General features: G+C 37.8%; 1 protein-coding gene across 1 annotated transcript in view; it reads right to left on the bottom strand.

Annotated features, from left to right (window-relative positions):
• The window catches only part of LOC136835091 (transmembrane channel-like protein 5), a 617814-nt gene that overhangs the window by 267523 nt on the left and 336841 nt on the right, over nt 1-13450 (bottom strand). Inside the window, exons 7-8 of the mRNA XM_067098270.1 lie at nt 9832-9935; nt 8942-9108 (exon numbers count right to left, since the gene is read on the bottom strand). Coding sequence (XP_066954371.1) covers nt 8942-9108; nt 9832-9935 — 271 coding nt within the window. The remainder of the gene's footprint in view (nt 1-8941; nt 9109-9831; nt 9936-13450) is intronic.

Below are 13450 nucleotides of genomic sequence, written 5' to 3' on the forward strand. Positions count from 1 at the left end.
AAATATTTTTCAGTGAATATTTAAAAAGTTTTTGTAGTTGACGTATTTTACGTCCACTCTGCACCCGACAGACAACTTTTGTCAACGTAAAATACGTCCAGTCGGCGTTAAAGGGTTAATGCTGAATTTCCATCTTTTGATATCTAACGTAAGAATAACTTCTCTCTCTCTCATGTTATTCTTTCTGTCTTGGTAGTATAATTCATGAATAATTTAACTTGATAATTCAAGTAAGGACAATATCTCTCTCTCTCTCTCTCACATGTTATTCTTTCTGTCTCCGTAATAATTCATAAATAATTTAAGTTGATATTTCAAGTAAGGACAATATCTGTCTCTCTCTCTATCTCTCTCATGTTATTCTCTCTGCCTCTGCAATAATGGATAAATAATTACATTCTCTTAAGTAAGGACAACCCTCATCTCTCTCTCTCTCTCTCTCATAGTCAGAGCTCACACATTTTTACAACTTATTATTTCTCTGTACGTCTTTACCTGTACAGTAGTTTAAATTGATCTAATTTTACTTGTACCGTCTACGAACTGTAAATGCGCTAGTGTGGCAAATACGTTCTAAAACACAGAAACATAATAACTATGAGTTGTATTAGTCCAAATAAAAAACACTGCTTGTTCATGAAAAACCATTCCAGCACAAAGAAAAATGGACATAGAATAAAGAAGTTATTAAAAAGAGGTTGAGAAGAATTCTAAATATCGATCGGTCGAAAGGGGAGGGAGACAGAAATTCTCTTCCAACTCCTTTTTTTTATGTCAACCATTTATTTCTTTTTTAAAGGGTGATGTATTAACACTTAAACGCCGAGCCTCTATTTACAAAAGCATCTGCCAGCGGCGTTCAGGAGTGAGCGCCGAAGCGGAAAAAAAGTTTTTTTCAAAAAATCACAGCACGCTTAGTTTTTAAGATTAAGAGTTCATTTTTGGCTCCTTATTTTGTCATTGCCTGAAGTTTAGTATGCAACCATCAGAAATGAAAAAAATATCATTATCATTTATAAATATTGGAATGTATGACAGCGAGAAAAAAAATTTCATATATAATTATATACAAATCGCGCTGTGAGCAAAACGGTTAAAGGTAACGAATTATTTTTTGTTTCTTTGTATTGTACACTAAATTGCAATGATTTTGGTATATAACCATTTTTAAAACGATCAAAGCAACACAGAGAAAATATTATCACAAAATGATGCATGAATTCATAACGCATGGACCTAAAAAAAAGTTTTTTCCAAAAATTCACCATAAATCGAAATATTGTGCTAGAGACTTCCAGTTTGTTGCAAAATTAAGGTAATTGATTGAATATTACTACACTGTAAGTGTTTTACCTTACAATTGCAGTTTTTGACCATTTCGGTCGAGTTAAATTTGACAGAAGGTCGAATTTTTTCTATTTATCGTGATTTATATGAAAATATTTCAAAATTGATAAAAGCTACAACCATGAGTTATTTTTTGTTGTATTCTACATGAAATTGCACACATTTTCATATATAAAACTTTATGTAACGACTAATATAAAACGGTGCAAACATTACGACAAAGTGACGAAAGAATTTCTGAGATGTTCGGCCGAGTTACCGGGCGGACGTAAGGAAAAAGTTTGTACAAAAATTCACCATAAATCGAAATATTGTGCTAGAGACTTCCAATTTGTTGCAAAATGAAGGTAAATGATTGAATATTACTAGGATGTAAGAGTTTTAGCTTACAACTGCGTTTTTCGACCATTTCGGTCGAGTCAAAGTTGACCGAAGGTTGAAATTTTGGCACATCATGATTTATATGAAAATATTTCAAAACTGATAGAAGCTACAACCATGAGTTATTTTTTGTTGTATTCTACATGAAATTGCACACATTTTCATATATAAAACTTTATGTAACGACTAATATAAAATGGTGCAAACATTACGACAAAGTGACGAAAGAATTTCTGAAATGTTCGGCCGAGTTACCGAGCAAGGACATAAGGAAAAAGTTTTTTCAAAACTTCACCATAAATCGAAATATTGTGCTAGAGACTTCCAATTTGTTGCAAAATGAAGGTAATTGATTGAATATTACTACACTGTAAGTGTTTTAGCTTAATTGCAGTTTTTGAATGCTCGAAAGTTAAAGTTGAGAAGGTCGAATTTTTTTTAGATTTATATGAAAATATTTCAAAATTGATAAAAGCTACAACCATGAGTTATTTTTTGTTGTATTTTTCACATTTTCATATATAAAACTTTATGTAACGACTAATATAAAACGGTGCAAACATTACGACAAAGTGACGAAAGAATTTCTGAGATGTTGCCGAGTTACCGGGCGGACGTAAGGAAAAAAGTTTGTACAAAAATTCAACCATTGAAATATTGTGCTAGAGCACAATTTGTTCAAAATGAAGGTAAATGATTGAGTATTATAGAAAATATTCCGTTTTTTTACCAAAACTGATAGGTTGAAATTGTGGCACATCGTGATTTATATGAAAATATTTAAAAACTGATAGAAGCTACAACCATGAGTTATTTTTTGTTGTATTCTACATGAAATTGTGCACATTTTCATATATAAAACTTTATGTAACGACTAATATAAAATGGTGCAAACATTACGACAAAGTGACGAAAGAATTTCTGAAATATTCGGCCGAGTTACCGAGCAAGGACATAAGGAAAAAGTTTTTTCAAAAATTCACCATAAATTGAAATATTGTGTTAGAGACTTCCAATTTGTTGTAAAATGAAGGTAAATGATTGAATATTACTAGAATGTAAGAGTTTTAGCTTACAATTGCGTTTTTCGACCATTTCGGTCGAGTCAAAGTTGACCGAAGGTTGAAATTTTGGCACATCGTGATCTATGTGAAAATATTTCAAAACTGATAGAAGCTACAACCATGAGTTATTTTTTGTTGTATTATACATGAAATTGCACAAATTTTCATATATAAAACTTTATGTAACGACTAATATAAAACGGTGCAAACATTACGAGAAGTGACGAAAGAATTTCTGAGATGTTCGGCCAAGTTACCGGGCGGACGTAAGGAAAAAGTTTTTTTCAAAAATTCACCATAAATCGAAATATTGTGCTAGTGACTTCCAATTTGTTGCAAAATTAAGGTAAATGATTGGATATTACTAGAATGTAAGAGTTTTAGCTTACAATTGCGTTTTTCAATCATTTCGGTCGAGTCAAAGTTGACCGAAGGTTGAAATTTTGGCACTTACTGTGATTTATATGAAAATATTTCCAAACTGATACAAGCTACAACCATGGATTGTTTTTTGTTGTATTTTACATGAAATTGCGCACATTTTACATATATAAAACTTTATGTAATGGCTAATAGAAAATGGTGCAAAAGAATTTCTGAAATTTTTGGCCGAGTTACAGCGCGCGAACGTAAGGAAAATGTTTTTTTTTAAATTCACCAAAAATCAAAATATTGTGCTAGAGACCTCCAATTTGCTGCAAAATGAAGGTAAATGATTGAATATTATTAGAATGTAAGAGTTTTAGCTTACAATTGCGTTTTTCAACCATTTCGGTCGAGTCAAAGTTGACCGAAGGTTGAAATTTTTTGTAGCCGACGTACGGTACGTCCGCTCGTCACCCGACAGACAATTTTAGTCAACTTACGATACGTCCAGTCGGCGTTTAATGGTTAAGCTAACTTTTAAATGAAATTACAGTAACTTTAATTCCATTTCAAAGTTAGCTTAATAATTTGGGAGCATGAGTAGGGTCATATTTAGTGTTTAAACTTTAGAAATAAGCATTTATTAGCATTTTTTGAGACCGTGCCAAACTTATGCAAAAATTCGCCCTGCGCAAGGGGTTCTGGAACCTAACCTCGCATAAATTCGGGGTATGACTGTAGACTGAAAAAAACTTAACCCTCTCTCTCTCTCTCTCTGAAATGACACAATTCAGTAGGTAGGTGGTCTTCCTGTGTTTACCCACAGCCTACCATGGTTTTATGACCATTAATGTATTTTTATAAACTAACATTCTTATCAATTGTTACCATGTTGTATTCATGAGAATTGAACTATTGACCTAGGGTAAGTGGTACACTCACAGTATCCATTTGCATAAGCCAGACAGGCTATTACAGCTGTATTTAAGCAATGGTGTTGAAACTGATATTTTACTTACTGAATCCATTTCTTCTGTATTACCATGTTATATCACCATTGTAATATGTTTTAAAATATCAATCATCCACCATTTACAATGACGTAAAGTTTAGGTTCTCAGAATTAGGAGAATCATTTTTAGATGCTAAAAGAAACGAATGTAGTACTGGAACCATTATTTTTATATTTGTACATAAATGTAAAATGGGTATACAAAGGTAAACTAACATACTTTATATTAAAAGTAGAATCCATCAAAATTACAAAACGTTTCCCGATTCATTTATTTACGTCATACTTGATGCTGTTTATGCCAGTTTTTTGATAAGTGGGTATTAATTTTAAGAGATGGTTATGAACTGTTACACAAGCATTAAGTTTGGTTATCTTGTTTGTAAACATAGCCTAGTACAATCTACCAAAAATGAAATTTGCTCTTGAAGCTTTGCCCAGTACAGTATGACTGAAAATGATATTTGTTGCTCAGGCATAGCCTAGTACAGTGTGATCTACCGAAAATGAAATTTAGTTAGTAAAGACTATCATGGAAACTGTCGGTGTAAAACACCCTTTCCTATGTTTACATCTTTAGTACATATGGCATTTCACAATGACAACAGTCCAAAGGAAATTCATTTTAAGATCACTATTAAAAAGCAGTTTAATTATTCCAGTTTATTAGAATAAATGATTTTTCCTTTCACCTCATAATATCTCAGAAGCTTTACTTGTATGCCTGTGTGTGTGTGTTTACAACTACAAGTGGCATTTCATCAATGTTGGCATTACTGTCTCTGCATAGCGTGTGAGTTCAATGCTTTTCTTGGCACAGTATCGAGCTTGCCATTTTTCTTTTTTTGCTTTGTTTGATTTACTGTACAATATTTCACTACAAATTAAGTTGACTCTTAAGTATGATTATCACATACACTAAGCATGATTATCACATGTAACATACAAGTACACAACAGAATATTTTATCACCGTTGATATTTCATCTCGGCTATTGTTCTCTCTCTCTCTCTCTCTCTCTCTCTCTCTCTCTCTCTCTCTCTCTCTCTCTCTCTCTCTCTCTCTCTCTTATATCTTCTTTTTTTTCTTTGAGCTTGACGTATTTCATTACAAGTTACAGCACAGTAGTGTACATACCCTTTAATGAAATGTGGAAAATCATACATGTGAAAACACGAAACAGAAGCTCTAGAGAGTTCACTGACGCCAGTGATTGAATGTGTGCATGCCTACGTACGTACCCTATGCACAATACTGCATTTATCTTTTTTATTGTAAATATAAAATATTAGAAAACACAGTAAAAATATAAATGAGAATAGTTTAAAATATAAATAAAAAAGTGAAGGCGCGTGTGTTAAGTTTTTGTCTCTCTTCTTCCTTTCTTTTTCTTTATTACAGTACAGTACTATATTGTAGATATCCATTAATAAAATTTGTTAAACCATAATCATAACAACATGAAACAAAACAAGCTCTGGCAAAATTACCATGCCAGTGACTGAGTGTGTGCATACGTCCATATCCTACACACATGATTGCGATTATGTTTTAGGTTGTAAAAATAAAAATATAAATGAGAGTAGCATATAAAATATATATTAAAAAATCATAAGTGTAGCAACACGAAACCAAACAAGCTCTCAAGTCAGACATCTACCTAGCCTTATTTACCTACCCAACGCTGCACCCCCAACCCATCCCAGCCAGGGAAATTGCTCCCAAGCTCCATCCACCTTCCAAAACAAACACCTTCTCTGAGTAAGTTCATCTACACTGCCTTACTGTCCCTCTACTCCCATGGTGCCCAGCTATCTGGCCGATGCCTCACCTTGGAAACTTCTTCAGGCCTCCCCACCCCAAAACCCTTTCTCAGACTTTTTGTGAGTGTAAGCAGTGTTACCAGCATTTTCATGAGGCTGCACTGCATTGCCATCCATCACAGAGCAGTTTTTTTCAAATATTTTAAAATTTATATACAGTAGAACCCCGGTCCTCACTGTACTAGAACTGAAATAATCGGATTTCAACACGAAATGTTGAGTAAATTTTGTGTCGGAGTTCAAACAACAAACCAGAATTGACCCGATGAATCATATGATGTTTTAGAAAAAGAGGCTGCTGCCACTAGTTGGAGTTGTTGGGTGGCGTTCTTCCCCTTATTTAAAAGCATTTAAAAACCTGTTGAAAACAGATCACATGAAATTAATAATACAGTATTTTGAATTACTGTATGTCTGGCCTCGAACTCGCAGCTTGTAGAATGTTTATGTAATTAGCGATACACCACCAGGGGGCGCTCTGGTTTGTTTATATTGTTCGACGTAATTTCGGAAATTTTTCTTAATTTTATGATAACAGACATACAGTAATTCGGTTTATAAATACTGTATTATTAATTTCATGTGATAATATGGCTTGATTTTCAATGTTATCATTATTAACAACAGTTTTCATGTGTACCCATTGCAGTACATTGCAGTACATTGCAGTACATTAAGGCTACTTAGCCTAGCCTATATCTTGTATATCCATCGCATTGGTCATAGGCCAACTTTTTTGATACAGTATGCATTTAAAAATGTAAAAGTTTTTAAGTTATTCAACTCTGAACCTATTTAATTGTAATTTGTGTAAAGTTTTGCATAAAATAGGTTGGGGTAATGACTGGTGGTCAGGAATGGATTAATCCATTTTCAGTTATTTCTTATGGGAGAAATTTCAGGACCGAATTCGACACTTCTTCTGGAACGAATTAGCGTCGAGAACCAAGTATCTACTGTATATCATATATCTTTGGGGCCTTGGTGCCTGATCTGCTTGTGCCGGATAATGTCAAGTTTCAGATAATGGTGATATGGATAGCTGAAGGATTACTGTAATCTGTTTTACCGTGCTCATTTTGCTTTTTTTTTTTTTAACTCTAATATGATTATCAAACACATCATTACAGTACACTGGAGAATATTTTATCGATGTTGATAATATATTCCAACTCAATCATTAATTCTTTAGTTCATTTCATAATGTCTGGTTACTTCCCCAATGTTTACATCCATATTTTATAAGCTTCGTCAGTAGGCCAATGGAACCGTGTCCAAAATACTGTTTCACTTTATCACACCATTTTAGTTCATTACTGGAAAATAATTTACCATTACTAGTCTTTTGTCTGATCTCAGCCATTATCTCATTTCTTGTTATACTGTTCCAAAATATTTATGCAATGTTTGCATAACATGTGTGCAGCACATTTTCAGTGATGTAAGTTTCCACATTCACTCAAAAAAAAATTTTTTTTTTTTTGTTTATCCTATGAATGGTTTTCACCTTTCACATTTTACATCGCTCAGCAAATATCTTTCTAATTCCATGTTTTCGACATGTTAATTCTTTAACCACAGAAAGGTTTAATGTACACATTGTGCAGTTAATCTCCTGTACATTATTTACAATTACTCACTGTACAGTAATTACAAAAATATCAAATACTGTACGTAGTCAGTGGTTGTTATTTATAAGAAATAGCAATGAATTCTTAGGTAAGCCATAAGTTGGTAAGCCTGGTTGACTCTATGAGGATTCACATTAAACCTACTGAATGTTTGCTTCTAGGCACAGTCAGAGCCACATATCTGTGGTCTTGTAATGTTCATGTTGTTGTTGTTGTTGTTGTTGTTGTTGTTGTGGTTCCCCAGACTCTGTTATGCCAGGAAGCCTGCACCCCGCAAGAAGGACACCACGCTTACTTTATGTAATGTTCATAAAATCAATTAGTAATACACTGCAAAGGCTGCAAGTCAATGACTATCTGTGTTCCCCTGCTGTCCTAACGCTGACTGGAGAAAACTCTAGTTACTACAAAAATCTGCAGAAAAGAACCATACACTTGTTGCAGAGGAAGAAACAACCATGATGGAGGAGGCTGTGTACACATATCCTCCCAGCACCAGCTTCCTAACAAGAAGACACCTGTATATAAACATGCTCAGAATCTGAAGAAGGAAGAGAATGAGACAGAAGGGGAAGGTAAGTGTGTACACATTCTAAGTCCTTCCACCCAGGCCCTCTTTTAAACTACTATCAGCTCCCATGTGCTCAATTAACTTCCTTTCTGTATTTACGCATACTCAGGTGGAAACCTTAATGTAACTCCTTCAGAGGTCTTGCTGAGGGTCAGCACAGTCAAGTATGACTAAACCAAACACTTCTCCCAGAACTACAGCCCCAGTAATGGGAGCAAAGACCAGTGTCCCTTCTACAGGAAAATAGAACAGGCAGGAGAAATCCCTAATAATAACTTCAAAGAAAGAATCGGTTCCCCTTCTTCAGCAGTCTAAAGACTGAGAAGACCTAACTGAGCAAGGACAGCAAATTTAATTCAAAGAGGTCTTCTGCAGAAGTTCACATATAAGTCCACTCTTGTAGAAAAAACAGCTTAGAATACTCTCATAAGTAACCACTTTGTTTCTCTAGCATACATACCTAAGTCATACTGAAATGACAAGGGTTACTATATCGTACATACCTAACATCTTACTGAAAAGACAAGGGTTACTTTACTGTATAAACAGCTGTAATTGTTTATACAGTAGAAAAACATATAACTGGAGCAATTTTCTATAATCTCTGACATACAGTAGCAGAGACATTTTCTTGTTTAAATCTGAGCTCATGAGTTGAGCTACACAATGCCAGAGTGAAGTCCAAATCTTACAAGAAAGGAAAATGTTGCTGAAATGTATTTTGAAAGCTATCAGAAATTACTTACAGAACCTGTCAACCAATCAATGGGACCAAATTTTGTTGTTTCATCAGTGGAAGCATGTTTCAATGAAACAGGTCTCTCTCTGTTGAGTGATTCCTCCCACTGCGAGTGTAAGGGCCCTCTGATGGCTGCCATGCTCTCTCTCACAATCACAAAGTCTCCTGTTATCCCTGTAATAAGTATATATTTCTAACTCACACACTACTTGCAAAATCTAATAAACTATCATAGTAAACTTTCCAATAAAAGCATGGGGAAATAATTGCACATGGGTAGCAGTCAACTTCACCATAAATTTTACTGCTGCATAGGAGCACTTTTCATATAATCTGTCACCACAATCCTAGTTTTAATTATATATATACAAACAGAATTTTGTCAAATTACTTACACGTATTATATATGACAGAAATTATCACTTCTACTCTGCAGGAAACTCATGATTCCTAACAAGTATAAATAAAAAGATTCATATTTGCACTTACATACTTATTACCAGAAAAACTAATACCACTTTTGCAAAAGTACCATATTGCCAAATTTTCCAGTGCTTCTGACAGCATTCTGGGCACCAAAGATTCGAAACTGCTTACTTTTCCAAGTTATACTTAATTTTTGTTTTATTATGTACTTTATATTTGGTTGGTGGTCTGTTTACTTATTAATTTTCTCCATTTCGATAGTTTCATTATTTTGTCTCTTTTTTCCCACATGACTGTTATACTGTATGGAAGCTTGCTCACTTTTCCATTAACTAGGACAGCAAGAAATAAAACTAGTTTAATGCTCACACTGGGGCTAAGTCTCAGCCTTTTTCCTTAGAGCTGGAACATACGGGTTTTCTGCCTTGTCAACTTCTACATAAAAGAAATAACAAATAAGAACTTACTTACCAATACCATCACTTGAAGAAAGTATAGCTGTGGTATTATCTGTCAGTACCAAGGTTTCATTACTCAAGTGGACCAGCAACTGTGGTGTCAAAAGGAACCCACACCTAAAACACAGAAATGCAAACATATACAGCTCTTTATTCCATTATTTTGACACTTTTAACATTCATTTCTTATGTTATCAAAATTTGCACACTCAAGATAACATGCAATTTTCTTAGATATACAAGCCTGAAGCCGTTTTATGGATTATGTTCTGTAAAAGCTAGTCTGAACATTGAAGCTTGGTAACAGGGTAAAGAACCACTCATTCAACTAAAAACATCCTTCAGCAACAGGGAAAAATGCATGGTTGATCAGATTTGGGATTATAATAAATCCTTCTATTTTTCCTATAAAAAAATGCATATACTGTATTAAACTTGTTTTCTGAGTTCGTCCCTGTGTCACCCGGTGAAATTCCTTTCTTGCACGAATTTCTAGGTATAAATATTGCTAAATATACCAGAGAAAAAAGCTATCAGGAATGCTGGGGTTACTACCCCCAGATCGAGCGCCTTCTTATACCAAGAAGGCGTCGGTATGGATAAGGGTGAGTGAAGAATCACAACCACAGAACCACACTCGAAAGACATCCCAATGGCAAAATCCCTCGGAAGAGCGGAGAGCCGTACCAGCTCCCACACTCACCCGCCCGCCAAGCGGCGACCCCAGCGCCATCTGAACTCATTCCATTTCTAGCACGTGATCGTTGTTGTTGCTGAGTTTTTTGTTCTTGTGCTTTTGGCCTTTTTTCGCCTTTCCAAGCATGTCGTCCAGCAGCTTTACTGTATCCAAGTTAAGTACCATCTTATTGTGGGGTTTTTATGATAAGTTTGGCTGTTTCAGCCCGTATTTATTAATTATACGTGGTTCTGTTATGACGCTACGGCGTCCCCTAGTCAGCCATGTCGACCGCGAGGTACGCCCGTCCAGCTTGCTCTGTTTGGGCTTCTCTTTGTCGATTACATTGCTTATCGTTATTTCCCCTAGGATTCATCCTGGTGGCGTTTCCTGGGCTGGGTTTTTTCGGTGTTTCCCTAACGATAATTTTGTTGAACCACATCATTAGGGTTCCTACATTTGGGTTCCCGTCATCTTCCCGCTTTAGTAACTCCCCAGGATGTTTCCCCTTGGACAGTTATAGCTTTATAATTATTATAATTATTATTTTGCTTGTGCTTGACGTCATGTTTTCACTGCTTAGAATTATTAATTGTTACCGTGGGGGCGTCAGGTATAGTTTTCCTGTTTACTTCCTGTCGCTTTTCTCGGTTAGGCTACGCGCCTAGCACAAGCACAAGATTATTTTATTGTTTAATGTATATATGATGGTAATTTATTATTATTCTGGTTAACTTCCCTTGTGTGGGGTTTCCCTATATCCTGCCTAGTGTATGTTAGACTTTTATTTTGCGCCTATTGGCCTCCTGCTCTCCCTTTCACCCTGGGTTAGGTTAGGCGAGCGGAGGGGATCAGCAGGTAGAGGGAGTTTCTGTTGTTGTTCCATCCACTGACCGTTGTTTGGGTTGTGGAATGAGACCCCATTGTCCTCCCCCTTCTTTACAGAGGGGTAGAGGTTTTTTCTGTGGGTGTGTCTCCTCCATGCTTTTATAGCATTCCCTTTCTTTCGGCTCTGGTTGGTCTTCAGCACGGGAATTTCTCTCCCTGTTGTTTCCTCATCCCTCCCTTTCCTTCTCCCCTTTTTATTTCATAGGCTACGTCTATGTGTGGGGTGAGAGTATGTAGGCCTTAGGTCGCTATTCCTTTCCCTTTCCTTCAGGGTAGGCCATGATCTCTCCAAGCTGGTATTATTTACCTAGCGTGGTTGTGTTTACAGTTGAGCAGGTGAAGGCCTCTTCCCCAGTCTCCTGTTTTCCTCTGCTCTGGCCTACTCCCTTCCTTACCCCACCAACCCCTCCCCCCCCCTTCCCCTTTCTACCCTGATCTACCCTGGGTCCAGCTCTTTGTCATCTTCTCGCGCGGGTGACGTCGGTGTCCGACGACCACCCCGAGTTGTTGGATCTTCCCTGGTGGAGGGATTTGCTCCCTCCCAGGGCTGGTCCCAGATGGCATTTTTCTTGGCTCAGTGTCTCGTTAACCCGCTCTCCTAGGATCGAGCAGGTTTTCGAACATTCTCAGGGTTACTTTTTTCTCAGCCTTGTCCCGCGTTCGCTCCGGCATTCGGGATGCTCTAGTTGGGTTGACTGGTGCTTACACCTGCCCTTGTGGATCTGTGGTGTTTTGTAGCCTCACCCTTCTATTGTTCTCTAGCGGTGGAGGCTTGGGATCCCCGGAGGGGGTGGTACCGGACTCCGGGGAATGCTGATTTTTATGTCATTGTTAACCGATTATGTTACCATCCTCTGTATATTTATGCATTTTTATTGTTCCCGGCGGCTCATCCCGTCGCCGATATATATTTGTTTTCTTGTTATTGTTATCAGAGTCCAGTGATCCTACCCTGGGTTCCGCCGTTTATTCCCAGCATTCCTTGTGGTAAGGGTCCTGTTGACTGCTCTCTCTCGTTCCGCCGGAGTATTCCGGCAGTCGAGGGGCTTCTTGCTTACCTTAAATTTAAGTTACTTTTTCTGGTAGGCCCGTCTCTGACGGGGTTTTTCATTCCGCCGGAGTGCTCCGGCAGTACAGTTTGAAAATACCTGTGCCTGCTTAGTTTAAGTTTCTTAGAGTGGTAGGTTCATATACTGTTCACACTTACAGACTGTTCATTGTGAGGAGCCCGGATGTACCGCCACCCTCCACCAACCCTACGGGAATGTGGTGTGTCGGACCCACGCTGGCTGTGCGGTCCGGCTTGATGACCTGATCGTCTGGCATCTGGAAGGCTGTGAGGTTTGCTTCGCGCTCTGTGGATGCATCCAGGACGAGTCGGTAAGCTGCTTACTTTCGTTCTTCACGTTAGTTACAGTTTGCTATGTTTTCATATCTTATGTTCTAACGCTTATATATTTTACAGTATATTAGCCCTTCCTTGATTCCCTGCTCCCTTTCAGGCCGACGAGTCCTCCAAGAAGGAAGCCCTAGAGTCTCTCGGCGCCTGGGTGGCTGGGTTGGGAGGAACATTTCGTCGGGAAGCCCACGTCCTCGACGGAAGCTGAGGGACTTGCTCTACCCGGCGCCCGGATCGCTGCGGCCGTACCAGCTGATGTGGCTGCACCCATCATCGAGCAGATCCGGGTCGTGACCCAGCCACTGCAAGAGGACCCCCTTTACGCGGAGGTTTCGGAGGATGTCGCCGCTCTGGATTTAGACCTGGAGCCCATGAACACCGAGCAGGACCAGGAGGTAGGTAGAGAGGTAAGTGAGGCAGTGGGGGCGGGCGCCCTTTTTGATTCCCCTTCATCCTCTGTATCTTCTTTCCAGGGCTTTGCTAAATCTTCTATCTTGAGGGACAGCGCTCAGTCTACTGTCCCCAAGTTCAAGAAGTCGTGGAAGGCGAAGGGCTTCAAGTCCTCGTCTTCCCGCAAGGCATCCCCTTTCCCCCCATCGAAGCCAAAGGTTGCTGAACCTGTGGCCTCTTGGAGCAAACCAGGTACCTCGGGCAAAGGAGCGAGTAAGA

Source organism: Macrobrachium rosenbergii, chromosome 54, assembly GCF_040412425.1.
Source record: "Macrobrachium rosenbergii isolate ZJJX-2024 chromosome 54, ASM4041242v1, whole genome shotgun sequence".
In the NCBI taxonomy this organism is placed as follows: domain Eukaryota; kingdom Metazoa; phylum Arthropoda; class Malacostraca; order Decapoda; family Palaemonidae; genus Macrobrachium; species Macrobrachium rosenbergii.